Source organism: Tauraco erythrolophus, chromosome 22 (assembly GCF_009769465.1).
Source record: "Tauraco erythrolophus isolate bTauEry1 chromosome 22, bTauEry1.pri, whole genome shotgun sequence".
In the NCBI taxonomy this organism is placed as follows: Eukaryota; Metazoa; Chordata; class Aves; order Musophagiformes; family Musophagidae; genus Tauraco; species Tauraco erythrolophus.
This window is the reverse complement of record NC_141486.1, coordinates 12,240,123-12,257,613: the sequence shown is the minus strand read 5'-3', so window position 1 is coordinate 12,257,613 and position 17,491 is coordinate 12,240,123. Positions and strand designations below refer to the sequence as shown.

At 53.6% G+C, this 17,491-nt stretch overlaps 1 protein-coding gene across 6 annotated transcripts in view; it reads right to left on the bottom strand.

The window, feature by feature from the left end:
• Positions 1-1,276: 1,276 nt before the first annotated feature.
• The window catches only part of MVB12B (multivesicular body subunit 12B), a 60,742-nt gene continuing 44,527 nt past the window's right edge, over positions 1,277-17,491 (bottom strand). For 5 of the 6 annotated variants that reach the window (XM_086625215.1, XM_086625218.1, XM_086625217.1 and 2 more), the window contains 3 exons: positions 7,010-7,065; positions 5,110-5,169; positions 1,277-1,382 (listed from right to left, as the gene is read on the bottom strand). In XM_086625215.1, the coding sequence (XP_086481341.1) occupies positions 1,296-1,382; positions 5,110-5,169; positions 7,010-7,065 (203 nt within the window). In that variant the 3' untranslated portion in view covers positions 1,277-1,295. Of the gene's footprint in view, positions 1,383-3,638; positions 3,720-5,109; positions 5,170-7,009; positions 7,066-17,491 lie in introns of those variants that run through there. The other variant, XM_086625216.1, reaches the window with a different exon arrangement.

Here is a 17,491-nt window from a genome sequence, read left to right as displayed (position 1 = left end):
GCATTTCAATAGGGTTAGGTAATCAGTATTTTACAATACAAAAAGTTGTACGTTTCAACACTTACTTAAAAATTGCCATTTTGCTGCCGTGATGTAGCTTTGTTCTACAGCAGAGACTTGAAAAAGCAGCACAGAGTCAGATGGGCACTTCTAAATAACTTATTACAGCAACAGACTTCTCCAAGACATGCATTTGGCTCGGGAGCGAGCTAAGGTCAGCGATCACAAGGAGGCTGAGGTCAGGGTTTAATGCATCCCACTCTCATCCTGCACTACGTCAGAGTTCAGTGCTTCCTTGTGAGTGCACAAGGGAACAGGCACATCTCTTTTGTTTTAGCAGCTAGCGGGCCAAATACTAGAAAACTGTCCGAAGTGAGGGGCAGGTGACAGCACCCACGTTGTCACCAGGGCCCAGCTCTGCAGGCAGCTCGGCCAGGGACCAGCAAGGCACGGCTGGGGTCTGCCTGGGCCACTGCCAGCATCCAGCCGGGAAAGAAGTACAGGACGTTCGTCACTCTGGGTCCCGATGGACACAAAGAACAGCCTGTGCGAAGCGGAGGTGCCTCACCTCGGGAACTGCAGTGCAGCCTGTGCTCTCCGTGCCCCTCTGCCTCGCTGGTGCCTGGGGAGAGGGCCCAAGGCAGGTTTGTGCAGGCGACCCTGGCTCCACCAGCCTACAGTAAAACCAAGTGATCACAGTCTGGGGTTGATCCCGGCCGCAGCAGAGCTGCTGCGTGCTCGGACCTTGGCAGAGGCAGATGGGGTGTCTGCTGTGGCTCGGTGCTGCCCGCTGGACCGAGCACCGCAGGGGCCTCCTGCCACGAGCTGTCAAGAGCCCATCAGCAGCTCCACGCCAGCTTGGGCAGGATGCCCGGGGGCCTGCGGATTAACCGACTGTATCTTTTACTCTTCCTTACTTTTAGGGCTCGCTGCTGAGCGTTTGATGGTCCGCGAGCTCATGGCTTGCTGTTCGCAGCAGTTTGTTACAGCTCTGGTTTTCTGACTGTCCTGCAGCAGGGTTACGAGGTGGGGACGACCGAGGGGCTGCTGTCAGGCTCCCAGTCACGTACTCACGTGGAGAGGCGTCCGCAGCAGCGAGGGAGGGTGGGGGCAGCTGCCGAAGGGTCGTGCAGTCCCAACGCGTGGAGCGGCGTGTGCAGGAGGAGGTGGTGCAGTGCAGGGCGGGCGGCGATGGCCGGACGAGCGGAGGTCTGCCGGGACGGCCCCGGCGCCGCGTCCCGCATCCCGCTCAGTAGTATGCACGCACACGCCCGCTCCAGCGCTGGTGGCCCCTCTCAGGACTGCGGGACCGGTGGGCACCGGGTGGGGCTGGGTGGCAGGCGGGCAGCCGCGCTCTGCTCCGTCCGGAAGCTGTAATCGTACTGCGGGGCAAAGCAAGACAGAGAGAACCATCAGCCAGCGCCCGATGGTAGCCCGGGCCAGGGCACGCAACCATGTGGCCACGCTCCGGGCCCGGGCCTGGGCAATCCAACAAGCAGAAGAAAGAGACAAGAACCGGGCAGCGCTCTGAGCTGTGATCTCATCCGCCTGACCCAGGCAGGGCCGCGCCGGGTGAGTTTACCGGCACCACTGGACCCCACGTCAGTAACTCTGAACCCCAACGTTACCGCAGAGGTGACCGCGCTCACCCCGTGCATCGAGCCAGGCTGCCCCGCGCGGGCCCCGCTCACACGAGCTGGTGCCATCCCAATTAACATTTTGCTTTGGCAAGGTGGGTGAAAACCCCCATCTAGATGTCCCCCCCATGTCACCGCCGCAGGCGGGACGGTGCCGCAGCCCCGGGGACGCTCCGCGCCGCCGCACCGCCACCTCGTGGCGCGCCGCGGGCCGCGCCCCGGCAGCCCCGGGCCACCCCGGGCGCGGCTGCGGCCCCTCGCCGTGCCACGGCACCCCCGGGACGAGCCGGGGCCGCGGAGGCTCCGCCATCGCGGGTGCGGCGGCCGAAGCGGAGTCAGGCACTGGGGCTGCGCGGGGAGCGGCACACGGCCCCGGACACCCCCGTGCCGGCTCCGGCTCCGGCCCGTCCTGCCCCGCATCTCCCAGGGTCCCGTTTGCGGCTCCCGCGATGTCAGCAAGACGCTCCCCGGTTGCCTCGGGCCAGGCCCGTTTGTCACCACTCCCGCCAGCCAGCCTGGGGCACGGGAACCGGGAACTCGGCGACTTCGCCAGCGCCTGACGGCGGCCACGAGCGTGGATGCGGAGCCGCGGTGCCGGTGGGCTGCCGGTGCCAGGGCTCCCCTCGGCGCCGTGCGGGGCTGCGCGCTGCCTGCGGGGAGACAAGCGGGCCCCGCTCCTCCGGCCGGCTCCCGGCGGCCGCCGGCTCGGCCTTCTCCGCTGCAGCGCCGAGACCCCCTCCCGGCCCCGGCTCCTCCCGGCCCCGGCGCGCCCAGGGCTGGGCACGGGGCGGCGGGCGCGGGGGCTGCGGGGCGGCGCGGGGCCGGCAGAGGGCGCGCGCGGCGCGTCCCCCCCCGCTCCCCGCGGGGCTCCCGGCGCCGGGAAACGCGCGCGCGGCTTCCCGTTCGCGCGGACGGCGCGCGCTTCGCGAGGGGCCGCGCCACCGAGCCGTCCTTCTGCGGGCTGCCTCTTAATTGGCAAACGCGTCTTCATTAATTTTGCCTCAGTGTCATGATGTCACAGCCAGCGGCACCAGCCCCGAGCTGAAGAAGCAATAAGCCTCATTTTTCAACACGCAAACACATAAAGATGTCAGCTCAAACTGTTTACTAATTAACACTTAAAAAGACACAAATTAGATATGCGTGGCTAAGAGCAATTATAATCAAGACGAATTTCTCTAGTCATTTGGGAACTGAAAAAAACGCCTAATTGCTGGAACCAATGTTTTAAAAACTGAAATCATGCCAGTTAGCAAATATGTTCATTTAAAGAACATTTCATGTGACTACACTCTGGAGAATTGACTACGAACATGAGAACAAGGAAAAATATTTCGGTATAAAATTAAAATTTTAAGCTCTTTTAGATTTACAACTTCTTCATTAAACATATTTGCAAAGAGCAGCCCACGAAAACTTGTAGCAATTAAGTGGTTAAATGAACTGCCTTCCTCGTCAGTTTAAAAGGAATGATTAATATTAGATGCTCACTTGACTAATTGGACTCTCTGCAGACCTTTCGCTCAACGCCAAGCTAAAACGCAGGCGGGATGCTCTTTCCCAGCGCCCCGCGAGCGCGGGTGGCCCGCGGCAGCGCGACGGCTGACCGTGCTGCCGACAGCCACGTGGCACAGCAGCACCTGCTGCCGCCCCCGCCGCCATGAATGGTGCCAGCGCCTTCGCCACCACCTGCACCGCCTGCCCGCTCGGTGATGTTCCTCTACCCAGGTCAGGCGGGAGCAGCGAGGACAAACCCCTGCAGCCCCGCAGGGAGAGGCAGCAGCGGCGCTGCCAGGGCTCCGCTCCTCTCTGCCCTACATCCACCGAAACAGCCGTGGGTGAATGGCACCCTCAGCTTAAACCTGCCGTCACCCGCTGGGCTCCACCACCTCCTCACACCCCGCCTCTCCATACGCTCCTTCGGGCACGGCTGTGCAGTCCTGCTGCAATGAGGCGCCGACTCCAGGTGCAGCCCGAGCGTGCAGTACAGGATTTGCACCTATTTTCATCCGCTTTCCTGGAAGGGTGGAGTCCCTTCATTCAGGTCGCCTCGCAGCTTGGAGGATGGGTGCATACATCTGCCTGCAAATGTGGCGACAGAGAACAGTAACTCTTGGAATTCTTTGGGAATATGTTTTGCAAGGCATCTAGCTCCAGGGAAAATATTCTTGCTGCTCTGGAAATCCAGAAGATTTGCTGTAATGGTGCTATTGCTTGCAAGGGAAATAAAGCCATGCAGAAATTCACAATATTTATATGCGTAGCTATCTATGTGCAGACAAGATGCTTCATCAAGGAATATGGGCTGCATAATTATACTTTTCATTACTCTGAAATGCACGCAGCCTGTAACGGAGCAGGAGGGTGTGGGGAGAGCCAGCAGGTATCACCCTCTGCTCCCATGGCCACGCAAACGACACCGGTGCAGGTGTCCCCGCACTCCGCCGGCCTGCGAGGGGCACGGCCCACCCCTCCGGACAGCGCCCCGAGCTGCGGAGATCTCTCCCAGCACCAGGCGACACGCAGAGGGCTGCAGAAGCAAATCCAGTGCCACTTCGCTTCCCCTGTGGCAAAAAGGACTCACTGCCCCGCGGCAGCTCCTGGCAAAAGCCACCGTCACTGCTCCCCTGGCGCGTCGGGTGCTGGGAAAGCCCTGGCAACCAACCACCTTCTTTTCCCACTCAGACAAAACTTCCAGGCAGGAGAAGAGGATGGATTTATGAAACTGGACTCACAACTGGAATCAAAAAGTGGAGAAGCCATAAACAGTCCAGAGGTTTCGCTATGCCATCTTCTTACTCTTTGCCTTCAACCCAGCTGGTTGGCACAAGAGAAGATGGTTGTGACCAACGGTGCCCACGTGCTGCTGAGAGAACTCTCCTCCTGGTCTGAGACTTCAGCTGAGGGGCAGCCCTTGCAGAGCAGGCAGCTCCTCGGCACCATGCAGCCCAAGTCAGGCACGTGCCAAAACGCTCCCTCGGGAAGATGAGACCACCCTTGCTTTGACGGCTGTCTCCTCCCAAAGCTCCTGGAAGACTCATGCTCACTGAAAGTGCAGCCTGTTTTTCCCGATAATGAGTTGCCAGCACCATTAAATTGAAAAACCTGACACTGCTTAATCAAGTTCATTTGCTTCCCTGATATGCAAGAGGCAACCCAACACAAACAGCGTCCTGCTTGTAACACGTCTCGTTAATAAATGAGAAAGAAAGGTTAAATAAGACAGACATCTGAATTAAACAGAGGGCAGCAGACTTTGCCATTAGATTCAACACCTAAAGCTTCTCCACCCGGGACAGATCACAGAGGACATCCCTAATTCAGAGCTTACTGTTTGACTCCGCATTGACTTTATCCATCAGCAGTGACTTGGGAAAGACAAGAGAGGCCTTTTCCGTAAGGGAAGGGATCTTACGACAAAGCGAACACCGCTCTCATGGTACTTTTGCTTAGTGCCCGGCTGGGTACGTACCTCCTTTTCGATTTCTGCAAGGGTTTTGATTGTGATGCCCAAAAGATCAACTGGCTGCATCTGGCAAGAAAAAAAAATTAAAAAAAAAAGTCAAATGTAGGGGTTTTTTGTTTTGGTTTTGTTTTGTCTGAAGTCAGCAAATACTCCATCACCAGAGATTTAGAGGCACCATCTGCAAACACATGTATAATCCTGTTTCTCTGTGCACCACAAGAGCGAAGAAGCAGAAGACGGGTCAGGGATAACAGCTCTAACGCCTTCCTCCCTCAGCGGGGACAGCTGACACTCGTGTCAGCGCCGCTTCGCGCAGGGAGATCTTTAGCCATCTCCCTGCCGCAGGACGGCTGTTGCTGGAATGCACTTTGTAACACCCTATGGATTTCGTATGGCCGCAGCACGTAGGTGCGAGTGGCACTGGCTGCGGGAAGCCCCGACCAAACTGACCATATGGTGGCAATGGTGTCTAAAGGATCCGAGGGGAGGATTAGCACGACCTAATCTCCCTGCATTTGTCCTCGCAGCAGGGACTCCGGCTTTCTGGGAATAGCGGCCCATAAACAACCCTTTCAGAAAGCAATGGTTGTGAAAACCACGTCCGGCTGCACACGCAGGTTGTGTCAGCAGGAAGAAAGCACAAAGCGGGAGCACAACCTGAAAAACCAGACACAGCTGATGGCTCCGTGTTTGCCATAACAGCTTCTTGTAAATCGATTTTTAAAGGAGAATGTTTTAGGATCGGATGGATTAGGGAACTGGTAACGGGACGCTGAGCCTTTGAGCTCTGCATCACCAACTTAAATTAGCGCTGGGCCAGTGACGTCAAAAGCCATTCTGAATTGGTACCGGGGACTCCGTTTCGGCTCAGCAATCCTGCCCTTCCCAGGCCATCGGCTGCACCCTCCGCCGGCACCGAGCCAGCAGGACGCGGTGCCATCCCCAGCTCATCCCGTGGCCAGGCAGGAGCTGTGCCAGGCAGGAGCTGTGCCAGGCAGGAGCTGTGCTGCCGGCACACACACGCCGAGCGGGACTCTGCTTGAGGAGTGAAGTCACTTGAGAAATGTGCCCTATGTGAAAGTAACCCAGTCTGGTTTGCTGCTGCACTTGAGGCGTTCTGGCTCAGATAATCTCCCATGCCAGAGGGCAATGGGAATCCTAAAATCATTTTCCCATTCCTGCTCCTGCTTTCTGGAACCCAGCCAAGGTCCAGCTGCAGTGTCATTAGGACACAGCCGCCTCCCCGAAATTCCCAGGCTGGAACTGGTAAACAGGAGGGTGCAGCCTCCCCACCAAACTGGATTTTGGCCAGCGCAGCTGTGGCAACCCCGCTATCCCCGGTCAGCTACAGCCACTTGTGCCCCACTTGCAAAACCACCAGCGCCCACCAAGACTGAGTAGCTCTGGACGATCTGGAAGCTGCAGGAATCTCGTGGCAGCCCGCCGAGCTGCAGCAGTTGCCAGTGCCGGGGAGCACCACGCCATTACCATCGCCCAGAACTTCTAGGGCACAAAATGAAAGTCATGAAGTTGACTGCACAACATCATGTCCACAGCAGGCTAGATCTACAAGAGATGTACATTTGCAGCTGTCTTTACAATCTATGCTAGGAATTTAGAAATGCTTCCAGCACCAGAGAGTCCCATTGCCATTCATTCCTATTTCTGATGGTGAAAAACCTTCACCTCCCAGGAGAATTCAGTTTTAGAAGTGATCTGGCAAAAGCCATTCCCACCCTATGGGGAAGTATTGTGAAGGGCAACCGTGGGTCATCTCAAGCACTGGGTATATATTAGGCCCACAAAAGAAAAGCTCCCAGAGCAGGTAATTCATGTTGATGCTTTGTGATCACTCTCCACAAAAACATAAATTTCAGACACTGGAAGAATGATGAAGGCAACTCACCCCTTCAGGAGCGCAGGCAAACTTCTCCGAAATCATAAAAGGCACTCCATCCATTGCTGAAAGGGACAAAATGAGCAGACACGTCACTTTTCCAGCTGACTTCTGACATGCAACTTCAGACATTCCCAGTGACAGGTCAAGTATTCACGGCACTGACACATGACTGATGCTCGTAGAGGTTATTGCCAGCCTTTTCCTCCCTCTAACCTGCCAGAGGTTTCTCTCTGTTCGAGACACAGCTGGGTTAGTTCCTACCAAATCAGGAATTCAATGAACCCTCCCTGCTCAACCCATACAAAATTTCGGGGTCTCAATTTTGAGTCTTCCAACCTGGTTCAGCTGCCAAAACAGGGCAGTATTTGAAACTGAAAACAAATACAAACAGTTTAGGAGGACAGATCTATTTACCGCTGGCACACAGAACCACCTGAGCAAACTGGGTGGTGTCTGGGCAGGCAGTAAGGAACACGCCTGGCTCGGGTACTTGCAGCTCCCGGAGCAGCGAGCGCTGCTGCCGGGGCAGAACGGAAACCAACAGCCGGGGCCGAGCCCCCCCGGCTGCTGCCAGCCCAAACCCAACAGCGAGCGGCGGAGCTCAAACGCCCGCAAACCACACCTGGAGGAGGGAAACCAGCACGGTGTGAGGACAGACACAAGGACATGACGGCGCAGCCGCGTGTCGCTGGGCCAAGCTCTCTGCAGCACAACTTAACGACGCTAAGAGGACTGTTTGCCTTTGTGTTGTCTTGTGCATGCCTCTTAGGCAGTGCAATGATGTTCAGCGTTTCTCTCTCGCTGTCACCACCTCGGAAACTTCACAGAAAGCCTCCCGCAAGACGTGTCAGTACAAGGAAGACACTTGTTTTTAAAACATGTAACTCAGCAATTTCCACACAGGACTGTGGAAAGGGGCACGTTTCTAAGGCAGAGTGCAGCCCCGAATACACCTGCTTTACTTCCGCTACGCCTTCAACATTTTAAGTCTTTAAATTTCAGCTCCCAAAGAAATAAAAACTTCAAACTAGAGCAAATTTAAGCCCTGAAATGCCCTCAAGTAATCCTCAAATAGTGTTTTCTTTCGCAAAGCATCTGCACTCATGAATCTGGCGTTTCTCTGCTTGCTGTTTACAACTTCCATCAGCATCAGTGAGGTACCACATTAGTGATTTAACAAGGCTTACTTAAGAGTACTTAGCATTTTACATTTGCTTTGTATATTTTTGACTTAAAAAACCCCCCTCCACTGGAGTCATTTCATTATCAAAGGTGCTATGTGGCAGCCACAGCGCTACATGAAACAAAAGGAAACAGATGAAAAGCAGCATCACCAAACCCAGGAAGTTTTGAACCTGAAAGACCATCTGCATTTGTTATCCCGACAGAAACCTCCTTTGATCAGTCACACGCTGGCTTTTGTAAAGTAATTTAAAGAATAAGCCGCTACGAGCGCGCAGGTTCCCCGGCAGCCCCCGCCACACCGCCTCCATCCGTCCTTCCATCCGTCCTGCGGTCCTCGCGCGCTCCAGCCCTCCCGGAGCTCAGAACTGCAGAGCAAAGCAGCAGATGAAAGCGGGGTGTGCCAAAGGCTCAGCAGCGCAATTAGCACTCTCCTAAACAAACGAGCTTCAACAGAGCTGTAATTAAGCAGGCCTGTAATTAAGTATATGCCCTTTATCATAACGATCATGCTTAAAAATGGCATGACGCATGGAAGTGTGTTATTAATGCTGCACTCCCGAAGCGCAGGAGCGTGCGCAGGAGCCGGCGTGTCAGCTCCGTCACTCGGCTGCTGGTGAAATACATTAAAGGGAGAAACGGGAAAACAACACGCTCATTCAACGGCTCTTTTCGCAGCCAGGCACTAGGAGTCACGAGGATTTAAATACCCACTAATTCAGGAAACTTTACAGAAATAAAGCACGAGGCTTAGCCGGGTGCCCACGGCACCAGCCTGCTGAAGGGAGCTGCTGGGGCACAGAAGGGGCTGCAGGCAGATGGTGGGGACCCCCCTGAGCCGCGTGGGCATGGGCCCCTTGTCCGTCACCTCGGCCTCCAGGCTCAGCGATGGCCCTGGACAAAGCAAATGCTTCAGGGAAGGACATACCCGCGTCCCCACCTCAGAGCTCCCGTCGCTGCGCCGCAGTCTGCCGGGGTGTCCGGCACCGGGGTCCGGGCACGGGTGTCATCATCGCTCCTGCCGTGCACCGCGAGACAGCACGCAATTGCCATTTACAGCAGCCAGTTAATTTCATAATAAAATTAAATGAAACCAGAACTGTAGGAGGCTTTTAATTCCATGTCTCTTGTTCTGATGTTGTGCTGTAAATAAACATCAGTAGCAGCTTCCGATTCCTCCCTTTTTAGTATTTTTTTCCCCCTCTGCTGCTCTTGACGCATTCCTGGCAGTCTCTGGCGAGCAGAGCACTGTGCTGAGATCCTGCCTGGTGTTACCGTTTTCATGGCCGTGTCGAGACGTCCCAGCCAGGCTCTGGCCTGGAGCTGCAGCTCTTGTTTCAGTCTGGCCAAGAGCTACTCAGCGCTCCTCGATGTCAATTTGCGGCACGTTCGAGACCAGCAGACAGTAACACAAAGGGATAAAAGGAATTAAAAAGAAAATGAAGTACAGCTCTCTTTCCAAAGGCAACATGTACCAATTCAGAACAAAAACGATGGGCAGGGTCCCATTTTTACAGCATTGCCACCAGCAGCGTTACTCATAGCACCCTGCGAGTAAGCTCACGCATTGACCCACGGAGGTTTTAACATCTTTAAAAGGTTATGACTGTAAAATATTTTTAAAGACCTATAAAACATTTGCACCATGCACGCTTCACCCAAGACCTCCTTGCACAGGCGGGCAAAGCTGCTCTTGCCCTGTGCTGCTCCGAGCGGGGCCAGCGGCAGGGCCGGGAGGACCACCACCTCCGCCAGCGCCTCCGGGGCCAGCCCCAGCCCTCGGGTCGCGGCTCCTGGCCCCGTGCGGGGAATCACTGCTCACGGCAGAGCCTCACCCGCTGGGAGGATGCCCACAGCACCGGGGCCCGCCTGAATCCAGGAGGCAGCTGGTTCTCCCCATGCAACTACACCCACAACATCAGTAACAGATCAGGGAGGCACCTGTGCCCTCCTCCCTCAAAACAGAACAAAACAAAAAGAGATTTCAGAAAGAAAAATGTTTGTAATGGCTGCTTGATGTCTCCCAGGGGGTCTCCGGGAGTCCCATCCAATTAGCTCAGCCACTTGACAGAAGAGTTGAAAGGAGCCAGCGGCCAGAACCGCACTCCTAAAACTGAACCCCGACGGACGGCGTTCCCGTGAATCCCCAACGGCAGCCGGGAGGAGGCCAGACCCCACCGGTGAGGGGCACCCGAAAGGGCCCCGGAGCCACTGCTGTCGTCGGTGCAGGATCACCGAAAAGCACGACCGACTTTTAACGGGTGGCTACTTCTTCACGCTACGACTTCCTCCCAGCCTTCGAAGGGCAGGCCACAACGCTGTGCTCTATAAATACGACTGTTAGCTCGCTTAGAAATTCTCTCTTTAATCTGAAAGTACTGTCACCCTCCTCTAGGCACACGATAGATGCTGCCTTCTGTGCCGTAGACTCCAACTAAATCTCAGTTGTCAAATTAGTAATTCATCTTTCTTGAATAACTATATTTTTAGCAAAGCTACCAGATTTAAATAATCAGACCTGCCAATGCTACCCTAATTTAAACATGCTGACGAACTTTCACAGGCACCATCAGCTAACGTGATGAGTTTCTGGATGACAAAGAACTTCAGACCGTAGTTCTCTACATTACCCAGCATAATAAGCACTTGTTCTTTTCTACAATGCGCACATAAAAGAGGAATCTAAATAATAATTGCTGTAATTATCTTGAAAAATATGTGGTGATTAATGGTGATTATGAAAATCTGTATAATTGTTCATTGAAATCTCCGGCGATCAGATGCTTTCTTGAAAGAGCCATTAACGAAGAACTTACAAGCACAAAAAGCATCAAAGCTCAAGCCAAGCTCCTGACCGCTCAGAGCACGCGAGGACGCGATCGCACACGCGCCGGCTCAGCCCTCACCCCTCCCCTGAACTTCGCCAGAGCTTCTAAGATGTCCACGATGTGACGCATACGTCATTGCGGTTCAAAGCACGAAGTTCAACCTGTTATTTATGCAAATAATTAATTACTCTTGTATCCAACTAGCAGTTTGTCATGACACATTAATGACTTGATAGACTTCTATGAACTAGTGAACACAGGACAGCAGAGCGCTTTTATCGTCATTTAATTTAAAAACGATCCTGTGTGAAATTATCTAGTCGTGAGTGATGGAAGCATAAAGAACAGACTCAGCAAAGCTTCTTTTGGATCATTGCTTTATTAATGGTAACGTCAGGGAAATGAAAAATGCTAACATTGTCATATTTAGCTCCTGGGTATAGATGAATAGCTGCCTCAGTGCTTGGCGGGTTCAGTTTGCACACTGCAGCGAGCGCTAATTCTTCACACCGCGATTGTGGGGATACACAGCCATGGAAGAGTTTATATACCTCAACTCCCAAGGAAATAACAGCTGTTTCTGCATTTAAATTCTCACCATAAGCTTTTATAGCTTTGGATTTCTTTATTGCTATTTTTGCGTGGCCTTTTACACTTGAATTTTCAACTGCTAATATTAAAAATATTTAAATAAATAAATCCCTTGCAAAACATTTGCCTGCATGACTTTGAAAATTCAGCATTGCTCATCTCAACCAACAGAAAAACCCCAACGCTGAACGTACTATTGCCACCTTTAAAATTTAAACGATCCTAGATTTTAGAAACGGCTTCCTGTAATACTGCAAAAGTCTTCGGATTTTCCCCAGACCTGAAACGCTCGCAGAGCATTTATGTTGTACCAAGATGAATATCTCCTAAACCAGCCCACGGCAACACCATAAAAGCAGCAAACCTCACCTGTTTAGAGAAAACTTGATTTTCAGCTAAATGACACCAGAGGAAATAACGTCTCCACGTTTCCGTTGGGAATTTGGAAGCGGGTGAGAACCAGGGGCTGGCAGAGAGCGTGGGCACGGCAGCGCTCGGACCGGGCAGCTGCGCGCACCCACCAAGGGAAGCCACGGTTGCCCGGAGGGACACGCGAGCCCCTGTCCTGCGCGGACACCACGGGCGCCCACCAGACGAGCCCCGCCAACACCGCGCGCAGCTCTGGCTCCCCTTTGCTTCCCACCGAGCGCCCGCTCTGTGCACCTGAGCCCTTACGGCCACGTGCGGGGACGGCACAGGACACCTGCCCGGACCTGGGAACATCATGCGACCTCGGTACGGGGGGAAGGCGTTCAGAAGTATGGAAAAAATGTTTTACAGCAGTCTGCAACACATCAAGAGGAGGATGTGAGCTTTTCAGAATAAACCCCGCTCTCCATCGTGTACAGCTAAGCCTCCTACTTCTGTATTGCTGTACACGGTAATTTGAACAGCAGCCGGAATAGTAAACATGTGTGTGTGCTCTCTGTGCTACCGTGCACCGAGTCCCAGATGGAACACCACCACTCTGCATTTCCAAATCACTAATGATAGCAAAACCTCAGGGGGAAAACAAAAGCAAGCTCTCCCGCGAGCTCCTGCCAAGCCGGCTGCAATGGGGAACGCTGCGACCGCCCCGGGCTGCGCTCCCTGGCTGCAGACACCGCCCCCGAAATGCACAGACTTCTTTATTTAATGGAGCACCCAAATACTGAGGCATTGACCCCATTTGCTCTGGCTCCTCACCAGGCCCTTTTCAGCTCACCTGGAGCACCCCACAGTGAGGGACCCCTGGGCGAGGGCAGGGGAGCGCAGAGCCATCCCCAGCCCCGCAGAACTGCCCCGCTGTGACGGACCCGCCGCAGCCCGCCGCTGTCTCCAAGACATGCTGCAGTTTGTGTTGTCGCTCGGGCTCGCCATCTGTGCCGCTCCCAGAGGAGCTAGCTGTGCCGAGGGGATCGGCGGGTTGCCGGCCCTGCGCAGCCCCTCGTTAGTCGGATGTGCTGACAAGAGGAGACCAGAGAGGATGGGATGGTCCCACGCTCTGCTCCGCTGGCAGCATTGGGTGGGCTCTGCCTGCACACCCGGCCCTGCGTCCTGCTCCCTGCCCCGCCGGTGCATCTGGCAGCTGCAGCCCAGCCGGCCCATGGGCAGGGGTGGGGGGCTCTGCCCACCACCTCTCCCCTTGTTCAGCCCCACCGGATAGCTCATGCCAGCGCCGAGATGCTCCGGAGCACTGCACCCTGTGCGGGGGCGGCTGCGCCGCCCGCCCCGCAGCTCCCAGGGGAGCAGGAGCTCGCAGCAGGAGCTGCTGCGGGGCAGCGAGGAAGCGGGAGCGCAGCCCAGCCGGAGATGCCCTGGCGCCCTGCCTGGTGTCCAGCCCCGGGCAGGCAGCGGGACGGCGGCAGTGCCGAACCACGCGACGCTCGGCACGGCGAGCGGGAGAGCCGGGGCCTCCCGGGCTGTGGAAGGAAACCTCCGTGATGGGAAAGGTTTACAGCTTTCCTGTTCGTCTTGAAATGACTTTGATTAAAAAACCAGGCCTGGACTAAATTTTCATTTTTGCTAATTTGATTGTCAGCCTTGATTTTCTCTGTTTCCTGCATAGCTCATGACACGGCACAATTAGTTCTTTACTGCTGGATCAAGCCAAGAAAACACTTGAGAAAATACTCCTGGTTTTGATTATTTTCTTTTTTAAATAAAGTGAAGGTTAAGCACTGCACGGTGACGGCTCCGTAGTACCTCAGCACTGGGGCTGTATCAGCACCAGAGAACATGGAGAGACTTCAAACGAGCTCTTCGAATTGCGAGTGTTTAGGAGCTCTTGATTTTATTATTTTTTAATAAAACCTCTCCTTTGAAGTCTCCGCACCACACTAAACTTCAAAGATCACACCTAAGCACGTGCTACTTCCAAGCAACAACCCTTAATTAATTAGAGCAGAGCAGATACAAACCAGGGCACCGGCGCGGGGCTGCGGCAGAGCCGGGGCAGGTCCCGCTCGAGGACAGGGCAGCGAAGCGGAGGCACGGCTCCAGCCTCCGCGCTGAAGAGAAACACAGACGCTTTTCAATTACTTTCAGCTCCAGCTGTAATGACAGACAGACTCCTTGGAAGTCATTAAACATGTAATGTGTGTCTGCAGCGGAGAGGCGCAGGCAGGACTCGGGGCTGGAGCACGCAGTTGCAAAAAGCATCTCGGGAAGCACCCACAATAGCTGCAGTGTTCCCCGGCCGGCGGCTGTAAATTTCTCCCTCTTGATGAGAGAAACATCCTGTTGGGTAACGGCTCCTTCCTCCCAGCACTGGTATTTTCTGCACTTCAGTCATTCCAGTACTGCAGGTTAGGAGCAGGGTACATTAAAGAAACACATTGCGTGTTGTTACAGTATCTGGCCCTGAAAGCTTTGGTTTTCCTTTGCTGAGACACCTTTGGAGGGGTGATTTTGCACAAGGGGGGCTGGGAGGTTGTCCCTGTGGGGGTACGGGGCTCCCCGACTCGAAAACCTCTCCGGACGGGGGCCAGGACACCGGGTAGTGGCAGACGCTCACACTTGCGGCCATGGCTGCGATCCTGCCCCGCAGCAGCACCGCGCGCTCTCCAGCTGTGCACCGAGCCACCAACATCTGTCCCACATGACTCCCTGGGGAGACAAGGGTGCACAGCACCCTCTCAACGTGGTTTTGTTTCAAAAGACTTTGTGTTTTTTAAAACACACAAGCAGCTTTTTACTTCCAATCGAGGCAGGGAAAAGAAGACGAATCAGCTGTCCTCAAAGCGTCACGCTCTCCATACCACGGGCACCCCTACTGTGAATGGAAAGCAGAACCTCATCCCGAGCACGGCTACAGAGGCCGTGGACTCCCATCCCCTGCCAGGAGCTCACAGAAGCTCAGAACACGTGCTCCCGCCAGCCAGTGATGCGATACTCATCTAAGCCAGACGAGCCTTGAGAAGGACCCGACGCCGAGGTCGTCAGCGCAGGAGAGGGGGGAGGTTTCCTTGTCCTCCCGACAGCCGGACCACGGAGCCACGGTCCCGCAGAGCCAAAGGCTCTTCTGCAGGAGGAGATCCACCGTGCCACCGCACAGCAACTCAGGATCCAGATCTCCTAATGTTATTTAATTTTTAAGTGCTCAGAGTCATTAGTGGAGCCACATATTTCCATCAGGTAAATTTCATCTGCATATGCAAATTATATCTAAATACACTGCACCATTAATATGATCACTAATTACATAATAATAGTCACCAATCTCCACGCAGATCAAACTTACAGTTTTGTAGCTATTAAGGAAATTGTACTTTGTAATTAAGATAATCCTCATTTCCAGATGCTAATTAACTGTATAATAATTAGCTTCTTTTGTTAATGCAAATTAAATATTTTCATCCTTATTGGTAAAAGAGTTGCTTATCACTTAAAAAAGAGGCAGCCTAGAAATAATCCCTCCTCCCCCTTAAAGGTGAAAAGGTAACTCCATTTTTATCAGTCTCATTTGCCAATGCAAATTAGCCCTGATTAATCAAGTCACAGATAAACGCGCCCGTCTCGGAGCACGGATGGCCGCCCGGAGCTTCCCTCCGGCCCCTGGAGGACACGGACCATCGGTGGCCACAGGAGCACACGGCCAGGCCCGGCTCCTCTCCTGCTGCACTTGTCCAAAGGTCCCTGCCCCGAGGAGCGACCCAAGCTCTGCGCCGGGACACGCTGCCCGGCCGGGCATGGGAGCGCCGAGAGCCACCGCACGGAGCCGCGACAGCGCGTGGCCAGTTCCACGGAGCGGCGGGCGCTGGGGCAGGCTGGCGGTGGCTACTGAGGGCTACCTGCCCCAGAGCAGCCGCTGCCAGCCGGCTGGGCCACCTTGGCAGGCTCGGCCTTGGCAGGCTCAGCCTTGGCTGCAGCGCATCCATCATCTGCTAAACCAATCCACCCGCTCCGCACCACCATTTGTCATTAATTATGCTAATCAGCAAACCATTACTCTCTGATGACACCACAGCACTTATTAGCTAGTTATGGCTTTTCAAAAGCACAGCTTATTGTGTATGCAAGTGCCGCGCATACATTAGCCTACAGGGAAGAAATGTCCAATTATGAAAAGAAGAAATTTGCTATTATCTCCCTCTAACAAACCAATTTAGTAATTATAAAAGTCTCTGAACTCAGAAGGATTTTTTAAGAAGAGCTGAGTGATGAAACTGGAGAATTTTGTTTGCAATAACTTTCTGAGTTGGAACTAAAGTGACAATAGGGGAATGAACAGTTTTTATTATCATAATTACAAACCTTGCATCTTAACTTTAGATGATCAAAAAGCAGAATTTATCTAAAAGCACGACTGTACTTGGCCCTTTCCTTAAAGTATTGGATTTATTTATTTTAGCAGATGTACAACCGAATTTGCACAATACGTTATGGATATTTATGCAGGTGTAGCTGCTTCTCAACCAGCAGCTCTTTACCAAAAACACAGTTACGCGAGCAACAGCAATCGCCCTCGCGCGCCTCGGAGCCGACGTACGGCACGAGGGCCGGGGGGACCCGGAGCCGACGTACGGCACGAGGGCCGGGGGGACCCGGAGCCGACGTACGGCACGAGGGCCGGGGGGACCCGGAGCCGACGTACGGCACGAGGGCCGGGGGGACTCGCTGGGCCCCGGCACCGCACTGGAGTGACGCTGCAGGAGCGCGCGGCGGCAGCGCGGGGCCGCGGCCCGGCGCAGGTTGCAGAGGGCGTCTGCAGACTCAGCTGAAAACCAGCCTTGTTGGAGCATCCAATTCATTTACCATCCTGAGCTGTTTTGCTCACTGTGAGAGGAACACCACCGGTTTTAGAAGCTTAATACGTGTTAAGAGCTCATTAATATCATCAGAGTAAATGGGCCTATTAAAACATCTTTAAGCAATATCTGAACATAAATCTCCCTAAACTATATTTAATGACTGTACTTAAGATACATTATATGCAAGTCTTAATGAGACATTAGATAGCATTTTGAAGATTAAAATTAGAGAATCCACATAAAGTCTGTCCACTTAATGTAGCCTTAAGCTACACTGATGAAAAGCATTACTACCAAATTATTACTTCATTAGAACAAATATTTTCTAATAATTTCTGATTTATGCCATTAGTCGTCTCCATATATATTATTTGTATATATATAAGAGTACACACAAAACAATTTTCTAGTTCTACAGGAGAAATTTTGAGCTTTCTAGTGGCTGAGTTAATTACTTGTCTTTTTTCTACTGAGTTAAAACTAAGCGCTCTTTATGAAAGTCCATTTACTGTATCCCTACTTCTCTAATTTAATTGGAGATTTTAATTCCATTAACCACAAGGTCATTTTTTAAACATTTGCTGTTTTGCTTTCCACAGATAAGTAAGACGCCTTGGGCTTGGCTCAGCCCCTCACCATCCTTTCAGCCTCTCTGC